At 47.2% G+C, this 12,234-nt stretch overlaps 1 protein-coding gene across 3 annotated transcripts in view; it reads right to left on the bottom strand.

Moving 5' to 3' along the window:
- RAB37 (RAB37, member RAS oncogene family) overlaps positions 1 to 12,234 on the bottom strand; it is a 318,509-nt gene that overhangs the window by 85,632 nt on the left and 220,643 nt on the right. For all 3 annotated transcript variants that reach the window (XM_069200082.1, XM_069200081.1, XM_069200083.1), the window contains 3 exons: positions 10,159 to 10,225; positions 10,027 to 10,079; positions 3,459 to 3,524 (listed from right to left, as the gene is read on the bottom strand). In XM_069200082.1, the coding sequence (XP_069056183.1) occupies positions 3,459 to 3,524; positions 10,027 to 10,079; positions 10,159 to 10,225 (186 nt within the window). The remainder of the gene's footprint in view (positions 1 to 3,458; positions 3,525 to 10,026; positions 10,080 to 10,158; positions 10,226 to 12,234) is intronic.

Genomic DNA, 12,234 nt, shown 5'->3' with positions numbered 1-12,234 from the left:
GCCTGGAAATCCTCAGATGTCCGTAATGGCAATACTGGGGGTCCTCTAAGGAGCCCCCAGAGTGTTAGGAATCATACAACCAATGCTTGCAAAAACATTGGGTATGATTCCAACATGTTTGATACCAAAGATGCCTATGTTCGGAGTCATACCTATGACCTATGCTTCAGCTACATAATGTTTCAGCTTGTTTCACCATAATGCTGTCAGTCACAAAAGGGGATGCTTTCAGTTAGGCCTCATTATCCATTGGTCCGATTAATTGTCATTCTCATTTTGCTTTCACCCGTCACAGATTACAAGATGGCCAGTAGACCTGCGAGTGACAGCATTATGCCCAAGTACAAACCTGTCACAAACAGAGAAAGTAGTAATTTTAATTGCAAGGCATTTGTGAGTCTTTTAAGGCAATTTTATCAAAAATATTTTTTTGTTTATTTGGATGTTTTTGAGGGCAAAGCAGGTCACCAGACACTGCTATGGGATCCTTCCTCCTGCTTGATGTGTGTTGCGTCCCACATGCACTGCCTGAGATGGCCACGTTTTATAGTGGCCTTCTAAAAATTACAGCCAGTGGCAAAGCTTATAGTCTGGCAGCCAACGCCAGACCTAGTAGTGCCTTCACCAATGCTTTTTAAGATGTGATTCCTCCCTTGAATTAGACTTCCCCTTAACTTGACACCCTGGGCAATTGCTTGTTTGACCTATAAGGAGAAACTCACCCCAGTGGCTGGTTCCCAATGAAGCCAATAAAGGAGGTCCAGGTGGGGCCCGTATCCCAACTCCATTTGTTATTGTGTCCCCGCCCAGACAACCCACCTTGGGACCACTACAATATCTGTTATGTTATGTGTATTTTTAAAACACACTAATTACCTATGAGGGTATCCCGGTGCTTTGCAGGTGCTGGCCAGCTGTCTCCTGGTGAGGGTAATCAAAGAGCCAGGTCTTCGGCTTCTTGCAGAACTCGAGATACTATGAGGAGGCTCTGATGTGGTAGGGGGTCGTTGAATGCTTTGGGAGAGAGATATGAGAAGGTGCAGCCTCCGGCTGTGGCTTTGGGGATGCAGGGTATGCATGCCAATGAGAACACGGTGAGGCTGCTTCAATGTTCTTCTCTGAACATTGTATTTTTGGGGAGCCAGGGAGTCTGCACATTTTGTGATCCAATCGTCTAGGTGTCTGACATGGCTGTTTAGGTTGTTGGTGGAGGTTGGTTGATCTAGGCCCAGGGTGTCTACCCAGTTGGGGTACTGGATGCTGCTCCAGGTTCATTTGTCCATGCCTGTGGTGGAGGGTCTCTTTGGGTGGGTTACGCTGATGAGGAATTGGATGATTGTGTGGTCAGTCCAAGTGAGCAATGTGCTTGTTGAGTTTTCAGTGTTGCTGAAGATGGTGGAAATCATGTTGAGGTTGTGTCCAGTAGACTGTATTGGTTTGGTGATGTGTTGTTTCAGTCTTGGGTTCTCTATGCTCTTGAGGAGTCAGGTAGTGTTGTCCTCTTGCGCCTTTAGGTGGAAGGCAAAGTGGGATGTAGTTGCTTGAGTCAATAGTGAAGAGGGCGAGGAAGTCAGTGTTGTCAGCTAATGTTGCTCTGGGTCCCATTGGTCGGTCGGTATATGTAGGTTTCACTTAGAGTGTGTGTTGCTGAATTTTGCTGCTTGGTGTGCAGGTGTACCATGTAGGCGGTTGAGGTTTCTATGGTAGCAGTGCAGTTGTAGGAGACCTTGAATGTGATTGCAGTTTTTCCTCCCGGTCTGTGATAGTGATCTTGGTGTGCAAATCCGTATGCTCCTAGGATTGCTGTGATGATGCCGGGTGCTGATTCTGAGGTTAGTCATTTTTCCGTAATGAAGAAGAAATCCAGAGTGTCTTTGGGTATGAGGTCAGAGAATCCCATGGTATATTTGTTGAGTGAACGGATTCTGAGGACCTTGCATGATAGCTTGTGGTGCATGTTTGTACGTGAGGGCAGAAGGAGTGCTGTTAGTGTGTCACTGCATGTGGTGGGTGTTGTGTTGCAGGTGAAGTGCAGTGGGTGCAGGCGAAAACTGCTTCAGTGTAGCGTGATATGCGCAGCAGCAGCATGTGAATGGGCGTCCCAGGTTCAGGGACCTGAGGAGCTCTATAGAGTAGCTTGAGGCCGTGGAAGGGCCTGGATCTGTGGCGCTGGGTGCAGTCCAGGCATGGACAGGCACAGATGGGCTTGCCTTTGACGCACCTGCTCCATGCGTCCATCACACATCCGTACTGCAGCTGCCATTGAGTAGTCCCGGGGAAAGGGGAGTAGCACAGTGGCAGTGGGTGGGGCTGGTATGTAGATTAGGAAGGTGCACAGCACGACACTAGCAAATAAGGAGCAGGGGAGGAAGGAGTGTGTATGTGAGGCCCAGAAATGGAGTACGGGGGCATCAAAATGCAACAGAAGGGTGAGAAAGTGGGGGGAAAGCAGAAAGGTGCAAAAGGGTGAAAAACAGCACATAAAGGCAGCAGAAGGGAGAGAAAGACTACAGAACAGAAGGGTGAGAAATAGCGCGAGCGAGCAGAAGTGCAAAACAGACAATAGAAGGGTCAGAAAAAGTGTGAGGCAACGGATGGGTGGGAAAGAGTGTGAGAAAAGGCACGAAGAAAGGCAGAAGGAAGAAGACGAAGAGTGACGAGGTGGAAGACGGGGGTGGCGTAGGCACGAGTGACAGTGTGCACAGGAGAGGAGGCGGGACCCCCAAAGCACTGGAGCTGGGTCCATGAGGGCCTTCACCAGTCGGGGCTCTGGTCCAGGTAATTCAGATGGCGGGGGCTTGGGCACCAGCTTAATGGTGGGTCTGCACTGCGGCTGCCATTAAGTGGTCCCTGGGAGGGGGTGAGGAACGGGGCTAGTGTGGAGCAGGCCGCAGCTATTCTGAGGCGTTAAAGAAAATCAAAACAGACACTACAACTTGCCACGTACATTAATTGGTTCAGTTACCTTTCAAGCAGCTGTTTCATTAACATGATTAAATCTGACTTGGTTTGTGTTTTTACACATATAAAGATGCAGATTTATACACACATACAAAAGCTGATTTAAACATTATAAGCAAACATATTATTTTTGAAAGTGACACCAGCACGTTTAACTGTTGCACCCCTGAAAGTTCACTTCTCGAAACACCACTGCTGGCTTCTGACCTTTTTTGAAGCTTCTAGGCCCCATCGTAGGTCTGTCAGCCCCTGCAGGGTAGTGTCAAACACCCCTGGAGTCTCACTACAAAGCATTCGCCAATCAACCGCTGAAAGAGCAGAAAATGCAGAAACTGGGCCTGACCGGAAGTGAGGACAGACACTACCTTCTGGGTAAGCGGTTGTAGAGACCGCTTTATTATTCAACAGACAACGACAAAGATGAAAAACAGGAAATGCGTGACTGACAGCTAACGGGGCAGAAAACAAGAGCGTGTGGTGAGCGGGGAAGCACGTACCTTATTGCCCAGCAGCATAATAACCACATCCTTCTGCGCGTACTCGCCGATCTCTGTGAGCCAGGCCTGAAAGAGAAGAGTTTCGTGAAGGCGAGCCACCGAAGAAACAGCCTGGAATACATGAGCCAATACCCGAGAACCCTCCCTCTGGGGACAGGGCAGGGACTTGGAACCCACTCTCTGGAGACAGGCACGAGATTCGCCGAAAACCAACCCTCTCGGGAATGTATTACAAACAAGAACTCATATTCTGAGAGTAGGAGAGTGACTGAGAACTCGCAGCCTGAGCACAGAGCAGAGATTGAGAACCCTCAGTCTTTGCACAGGACTATGATCTAGAACCCACAGTTCCTCAGTCTGGGCACAGGGCAGTGATTGACAAGCCGCTGTCTGAGCAAAGGGCAGCGCCTGAGAACCCGCAGTTTTAGGACAGGGCGGTGACTGAGAACACTTAGCCACAGCACACTCTGAGCACAGGAGAGTGATTGACTACCTGAAGTCCTTCAGTCTGACTACCGGGCAGTGACTGCGAAGCCGCAGTCTCAGAACCCGTAGTCTGAGCACAGTCAGTTACTGAGAACCTGCAGCATTAGCAGGGGACAGTGACTGAGAACTTGGAGTCTGAGCACAGGACAGTGACAAGAGAACCTGCGGCCTCAGCATCAGGCATTGACTGAGAACCTGCAGTATGAACACACGACAGTGACTGAGAACCTGCAGACTGAGCACAGGGCAGTAGATGAGAACATGCAGACTGAGCACAGGGCAGTGACTGAGAGCCCCTAGTCTGAGCACAGGGCAGTGATTGAGAACCCGCACACTGAGCACAGGACAGTGACTGACAAACCGCAGTCTGAGCACAGGCCAGTGAGTGAGAACCCGAAGTCTGAGTACAGTCAGTGACTGAGAACCTGCAGTGTGAGCACAGGACAGTGACTGGAGAACCTGCAACCTGAGCCGCGGACAGTGACTGAGAACGTGCAGTTTGAACACAGGATAGTGAGTGAGAACCCTCAGTCTGAGAACCGTAGTTTGAGCCAGGGCAGTGACTAACATCCTGCAGTCAGAGTACAGGACAGTGAGCGAGAACCTGCAGTCTGAGCACAGGGCAGTGAATGGGAACCCACAGTCTGAGCCCAGGCCGATGACAGAGAACCCGCAATCTGAGCAATGACTGAGACCTCATAGACAGAGCACAGGGCAGTAATTGAAAACCCTCGGTCAGAGCACAGGGCAGTGACTGAGAACCCGCAGTCTGAGCACAGTCAGTGACTGGGGAACGTGCAGTCTGAGCACATGGCAGTGACTGAGAACCCGCAGTCTGAGCAGAGGGCAGTGACTGAGAAGCCGATTTCTGAGCACAGTCAGTGACTGAGAATCTGCAGCCTGAGGACAGGACAGTGACTGAGAACCTGCAGTCTGAGCACGGAGCAGTGACTGAAAACCCACAGTCTGAGCACAGGTTAGTGACTGAGAACCGCTGTTTGGGAACAAGGCTCTGATTGAAAACCCACAGTGACCCCGAAGCCGGACCAGAGTCAGTGATTGAGAACCTGCAGTCCGAGCACAGGGCAGTGACTATTAACACGCAGTCTGAGCACAGGGTAGTGACTAAGAATCCGCCATCTGAGCACACAACAGTGACTGAGAACACACAGTCTGAGCACAGGGCAGTGACTGAAAACACGCAGTCTGAGCACAGGGCAGTGACTGAAAACACGCAGTCTGAGCACAGGGCAGTGATGGAGAATCTGTAGTCTAAGCAGAGGGCAGTGACTGAGAACCCAAATTCTGAGCAGAGTCAGTGACTGATAACCCACAGTCTGAGCAGAGGGCAGTGAATGAGAACACAGTCTGAGCACAGGGCAGTGACTGAGAACCCACAGTCACAGGACAGTGACTGAGAACCTGCAGTCTAAGGACAGGGCAGTGACTAAGAACCCCCAGTCTGAGCACAGGGCAGTGGTTGAGAACACATGGTCTGGGCACCGAGCAGTGACTGAGAAACCACAGTTTGAGCACAGGGCAATAACTGAGAAGCCGCAGTCTGGGCACAGGCCAGTAACTGACAACCCGCAGCCTGAGCACAGGTCAGTGACTGAGAACCTGCAGTCTGAGCACAGGACAGTGACTGAGGATATGCAGTCTGAGCACAGGACAGTGATGGAGAATCTGCAGTCTGAGCACAGGGCAGTGACTGAGAACCCACAGTCACAGGACAGTGACTGAGAACCTGCAGTCTAAGGACAGGGCAGTGACTAAGAACCCCCAGTCTGAGCACAGGGCAGTGGTTGAGAACACATGGTCTGGGCACCGAGCAGTGACTGAGAAACCACAGTTTGAGCACAGGGCAATAACTGAGAAGCCGCAGTCTGGGCACAGGCCGGTAACTGACAACCCGCAGCCTGAGCACAGGTCAGTGACTGAGAACCTGCAGTCTGAGCACAGGACAGTGACTGAGGACATGCAGTCTGAGCACAGGACAGTGATGGAGAATCTGCAGTCTGAGCACAGGGCAGTGACTGAGAACCTGCAGTCTGAGCACAGGTCAATGACTGAGAACCTGCAGTCTGAGCACTGGATAGTGACTGAGAACCTACAGTCTGAGCACAGGACAGTGTCCAAGAACCTACAGTCTACGCACAGGGCAGTGATTGTGAACCGTCGGCCTGAGCACAGGGCAGTGACTGAGAACACACAGTCTGAGCACAGAACAGTGACTAGGAACCCACAGTCTCAGCGCAGTGACTGAGAACCTGCAGTCTGAGCACAAAAGCAGAAAAGGTCTGCAGAATAGTGAGACACACTGGGAGTGTATTGCTTGTGAATCAAGAACATCTCCAATATCAAACTATTGGTGAGCAACAACATATCTTGCAGTATATTTTGAAAACAAATTTCTCTGAAAATGTTCTCATAAGAAATATATTCAAAGCCAAACAATCAAGACAAAATGCAGTTAATAGTGTTATAGTAAATCTGTTTACGTTGGTTACGTTTGTATTTTACAATATCCATGCCGCAGTTTCTCAAACCCCGAATTTCCACAGTACAAATGTTCACTTTTTAAAAATAAATCTGTAAATTAAAGAAATGGGAAATTTGCCTATACCTAGCACAAATACTGGGATCCTTGTGCTCCTTTAAAGTCAGTGAAGTCTCATCCAGTTCCATGGGGTGGGGTTTCTAATTACTAAGCTTTACTTTAGCTAATCCTGAAGCCAAGAAGGCTTTGAAGAAATAAAAACATTGGCCAGGAAAACCCGGAAAGGAAAGTTATTGCTTGTACCTTACCAACACAGTCTGTTACTGCTACAATGTTACTGATAAAATGTCCTATTTTGGGACATCACGAGACACCTCCTTCCCAGCAGCCACCTTCAAGACTTCAAATTACGACCTACCGCATGAGTATTAATGAGGTAGGTCCATTTGCGACCCACTGGGAATCGCTAAATGTGTTTAGGACACATTAGTACATGGGTGTTTGCTATTTCTTATTAGGAATCTATTTAAATTATTTCAGTAGATGTGGGTAAAAGTTGCCCATCAACATCTGCATAATGTATTGGTATTTTGTGAACCAACCCATGTATTAATAGGTTGATTCACAAAATTCCTATTCACAAATTGAGACCCTATATGATTGGTTAGAGACACAAGCATGGTGGATTTCTGGTGTCAGCTTTTTTTTTTTTAATGCATCCCCTTTTCCTAGTAGGAAAACGAAATGCATTTAAAAAAGAAAATGAATACTTTTATTTAAAAAAGAATTAGGAGCAGACAGTGTTCCCAGGGACCACTGCCTGCTCAGAAAAATGTTTTTGTCAATATTTATGGATTCTGAATTGTAGTGGGTCGCAATTCAACCTACCTCATAATATTAATGAGGTAGATTGCAAATTGCACAATAATTACTGACCATCAGAGGGATGTTAGACTGCTAGGGCCAGCAGACCATCATGTCTATGATTGCTTTTAAATAAAGCAATTTTTTTAATACAGCCCATTTTCCTTAAAGGAAAAATATATTTTTTTAGACACTAAACATGCTTTTGCCAATATTTACAAAGGGGAAGGGTTCCTTGGGGACAACTTGCCATTTCCAGCTGGGTTATGTACTCCTTTGAGATGTCAGTAAAATATTAATGTTTTGCAACTAGATTTCGGTCTCAAACCATTAATACACACCATAAGGAATCACTATTTGAAAGGGATGCCCTAAAGCATGCCCCTCCCAAATACTGATGTGATTTGGTTTCCTAAACCCATTTAGCAATTCTGTAACCTGTTACTGATCACTAAATGTATTTAGTACATTCAGATAATACATTTGATGGTAGCAAACCTTCCAATCTAACCCAAGTTCCTTTCATCAAACTCTGGTTCTTGGTTGGTGTCTATTCCACAAGTGTTCTCCAATTGGTCTCCTGAGCTCAAACACAAATTGTGGGCTCTCACTCAGTGTCCTGTGCTCAGACTGCAGATTCTCCATCACTGCCCTGTGCTTAGACTTGGATTCTCAATCACTGCCCTGTGCTCAGACTGAAGTTTCTCAATCACTGACTGCTCAGAATTCGGGTTCTCAGTCACTACCCTCTGGTCAGACTGCAGATTCTCCATCACTGCCCAGTGCTCAGACTGCACATTTTTAATCACTGCCCTGTGCTCAGACTGCGTGTTCTCAGTCACTGCAATGTGCTCAGATGGCGGATTCTTAGTCACTGCCCCGTGCTCAGACTACGGGTTCGCAGTCACTGCTCTGGCTCAGACTGTGAGCTCTCAGTCAGGACCCTATGCTCAGACTGTGGGTTGCTTAATCACTGCACTGTGCTCATACTGCAGAGTCTCCTTCACTTCCCTGTGCTTAGACTGCAGATTCCCCATCACTGTCCTGTGCTCAGACTGCATGTCCTCAGTCACTGTCCTGTGCTCAAACTGTGTGTTCTCAGTCACTGCCATTTGCACAGGCTGCGGGTTCTCAGTAGCTGCCCGGTGAGCAGACTGTGTGTTTTCAGTCACTGTGCTGTGCTCAGACTGCAAGCTCACAGTCACTGTCTGTAGCGCAGACTGCAGGCTCTCATTCACTAACTGCGCTGACACTGTGGGTTCCTAGTCACTGTCCTGTGCTCAGACTGTGTGTTCTCAGTCACTGCCCTGTGCGTAGACTACAGGTTCTCAGACACTAAAACAACAGGAAATAAATGCGTGGAACGTGAGTCCGAAACACAACAATGGCATTTTGCTTTACATGAGACATCTGACTGGTTAGGCTGTATTCTACAACTTATCAGAGAATATTGATAAGCCTTCTCTTTGTCTAGGCACCTCTCTCTTACTCTGGCTCTCAGTTCTCTACTTAGAATACCCTCAAATTTTGACACTTTAAAGACCATAAATATCTGCTAGAGGCATCTCTTGGACATTTTTCTTGGTCATACAACATTTGATCTGAACTAGGTTCGGGCGGACTCTTATATGCAAGATACCACAGCTGACAGCACAAGGCAACCTGCTGGATTTTGGCTCCAGTGATCACTCATTGCCCAGAACTGAATTGATTTCTGGATCGGGTTTAAGGAAGAATGATAGTCCTACCTTGTAGACCATTATGTTAGCAACTGTTTTATTTTTTAATTAATTACCAAATGTTCACAGTCCCTTTAATGCCTTGTTCGTAACAGTTCAATTAAATAAACATTGAGCACTTAAGACTTCACCCTATTTAATTGAAAAATAAGGTTGCAAAATAAACTTTGAGGTGATCAGGCAGAAAAGGCTCTTCAGTTTTGCAGCTGAGAGCTCTAAGCCAGGATACTAAAAGTTTGGATTGTGGGGTCTTCCCCTGTTGGAAAGCGTTGTACCTAACTTGCTATGGTCAAAAAACCAATTAAAACAATTTGACACTCCATTAAGACTTAAGCATTAGGTAGCAATCCAAAAACAAAATATACCACACCACTATCCTAATTGCCACCTCTGACCCAAAGAATTGAGATGCAAGATGATGTAGGCACTTCTTTTAGCACTTGTTTGAAACCCATCACCAATACTCCCCATTTGCTTCCATTCAGGTGTGTGCTACTCTAATGCCCCGTCCCCTTAACCTTCTGTCCTACTTGCACAGAGGGACACAGGTGCCCCCCCTCTGACTCATGAAGCTATACTTCATGCCAGTGGCAATAGAGTGAAACCATTTCCAGCTGCGACGAGTCCCTCAGTAATGTTGAGGAGGCTAGTGAGTCAGTGTCCCTCATAGGGGAGTGGGCCCTCCCTCACAGCAAGGGAGAACGTGGGCTTCCGCAGAAATTATTTCGGGGGGGGGGGGCATAATTTTAGTACGGTACTAGTGCAGGCAGCGTAACACTATGGTGGCCGTAGCAGGCTGTACCTAAATCCAGGGGAGAGGAGGCAAGCACCCCACCTTATACCCCCACCACCACCATCCCGACGCCCATGAGGGACAGGTGTGGCTCAGCAAGCAGCTAGGGTTCCTTGCCTAAGGAGGGAGAAGGAGCTACCACTCAGAACAGGGGTGCAGTGCGACTGCAGCTCAGCTGGTACCCACCCGAATGTTGTCGAAGGATGCTCGGTTGGTGATGTCATACAGGAGGAGCAGGGCTGGAAGAAGAATAGGCACTGGGTTAATGAACTCTGAAGCACTGGCTCGGTCCTTAGAAGGATTCATGTGAGAACTTACCCTCCGCATCTCTGTAGTAAGCGTGTGTCACACTGCGAAACCGCTCCTGGCCAGCTGTGTCCCAAATCTGCAAAGAGAGAGTGACAGAGGGCAGGGCAGATAACTAGTGTCAGAGAATGAGGCAGAATACAGGAGAAAATGCCATCATTAGCGAACACCCCAGAGGTAGATTTTACAATAGAAAGAGGGGGAACATTTTTGCACATTGATGTGCATTGAAATGTGATATTTTAGGGAGGAGGAAATACAAAAATATCAGATACCATGATTTTTTGCTAAAAAGCATGAGTCTGCGTCCTTTATATGAAGAATCAGGATGCTATAGAAAATGTAGAGGTGCAGAGTATGATGCAGTGTCAGTAATCGGAAAGAGGGATGAAAAACACAGGCAACCAGTTTCAAAGAGGGGATGGAATGCAGAACATAAACATGTGGGGGCAAAGGTCACACCTAACCATGACCAGGAGTAGACACTCTGCATTTGTCAGTAGCCTTCAACATTCTACGCTACAGCCTGATCTTATGACCTCAGATGAACAGAACCTCCCTCTGATTGCCCTTCTTTTTCTTTGCAACAGGACCTAGTAATACATTATTATATGGTTGCTGCCGATGGGGAGGCCTGTGTTCCCAACAGCAGAACGCTTACATTTCCGAAGGCTTTACTGCAGGTCGGGTGACTGCTTGTATTGAGCTCTCACGCCTGACAAATGGGCTGCACACTACAGTTTGAGCAGTGCTTAGTTGAAAGAGTGTTGAACTGAAGTGTAGTTTGTTTCGTGAGTGTTTTTGTGAATGACCAAAGTGGTTTTCCTGTGCTTCTTAGGTCACAGTGCAGTAGTGGCAGGAATATATGGGAGAAATGGACCACATTTTGAAGCAGAAATGATTCCCTGCATGGCTACCTTGAGTTCCCTATAGTACATTTTTGGAGGTTTGATTTTTTTGCATTTGGCCTTTTAACCTGTCACCTGCCAGGCAGATTTGCCTACTGCCCTCTTGTATGTCCACTGAATCCAGGTCCTTCACTTCATCCATGTGGGACACGGATGACCCATGTGAATTACTTATCCCATGTGTGCCCAAAGTTTGTCTGTTACACGTGGTCGTGGCTACACAGGAATCCATTTTGATTTCCTGAACCAATGTTATGCATAAGATGTAGGTTCGAGAGCTCCCCAGACAACATACTGAATTTCAGGGCTTCTCCAAACCATTTCCGAGGTTCTTTGTATTGAACCAGAAACTAAATTTGGAAGATAGAAGACAGAGCTCCTCTTCACAAAGTGAAACTTACACTTTTGGCGAAAGTTTACTATTTTTGCCATTCATAAACTACAAGTATAATTTCATGTATAGTATCTTTACAAATGCAGACACTCTCCTATCTTTTTATGTGCGGAGAGTCTGCAGTTGTAAAGATACTACATGTAAAACTACAGTCGACGTTTGTGAAAAGCAAAAAAATAGTAACTTTACACCAAAAGTTTAAATTTACCTTTGTTAATGAGGCCCACAGGGTCTTTTTGGAGTGTAGGGAAATTCTCCTGCTCATCTTATTCCATTATTCTCTCGAACTGCTGCCCCTCAGAGGTTACTAGGTTTTTAAGTGGAGCAGCCTTCCCCACCTTTGTGGTCTTGTTTTGGGTTACTCATGAGAGGAGACTCCCAACTGCACCCCATCTTCCTGCTAGCACATGTAGACAAAGGTTTCGGCTGATCCATTCTGGGAATAATAAGCAAAAGGCAATAATTGCCTGAAACTTGTTACAGGTCTGGACCATTAGAGAACACACATTTTGTGTACGCCTTTATTATATGAATAGGGTAGAAACTACTAGCCAGTGTGCCAAGATTTTCTCTACCAGCACCTGAGGTCTCACAATAGTGGAAACTAAGAAACTCTTATGTGTGGCAGGGTTATGGCTGCTGAATGTAAACTCCCCTGGAACCTAGAAAGGGCTACATTCTGCACGAAGATGAACTGCCTGAGGCCTGCCTTGAGGGAAGGAGCTAACTGACTGCTAAAGAGGGGTGCTGGAGGACTGTAGGAGCTAAGGCAAGAAGCGTACGAGC

Source organism: Pleurodeles waltl, chromosome 7 (assembly GCF_031143425.1).
Source record: "Pleurodeles waltl isolate 20211129_DDA chromosome 7, aPleWal1.hap1.20221129, whole genome shotgun sequence".
NCBI lineage: Eukaryota > Metazoa > Chordata > Amphibia > Caudata > Salamandridae > Pleurodeles > Pleurodeles waltl.
This window is presented reverse-complemented; position numbering and strand designations above follow the sequence as displayed.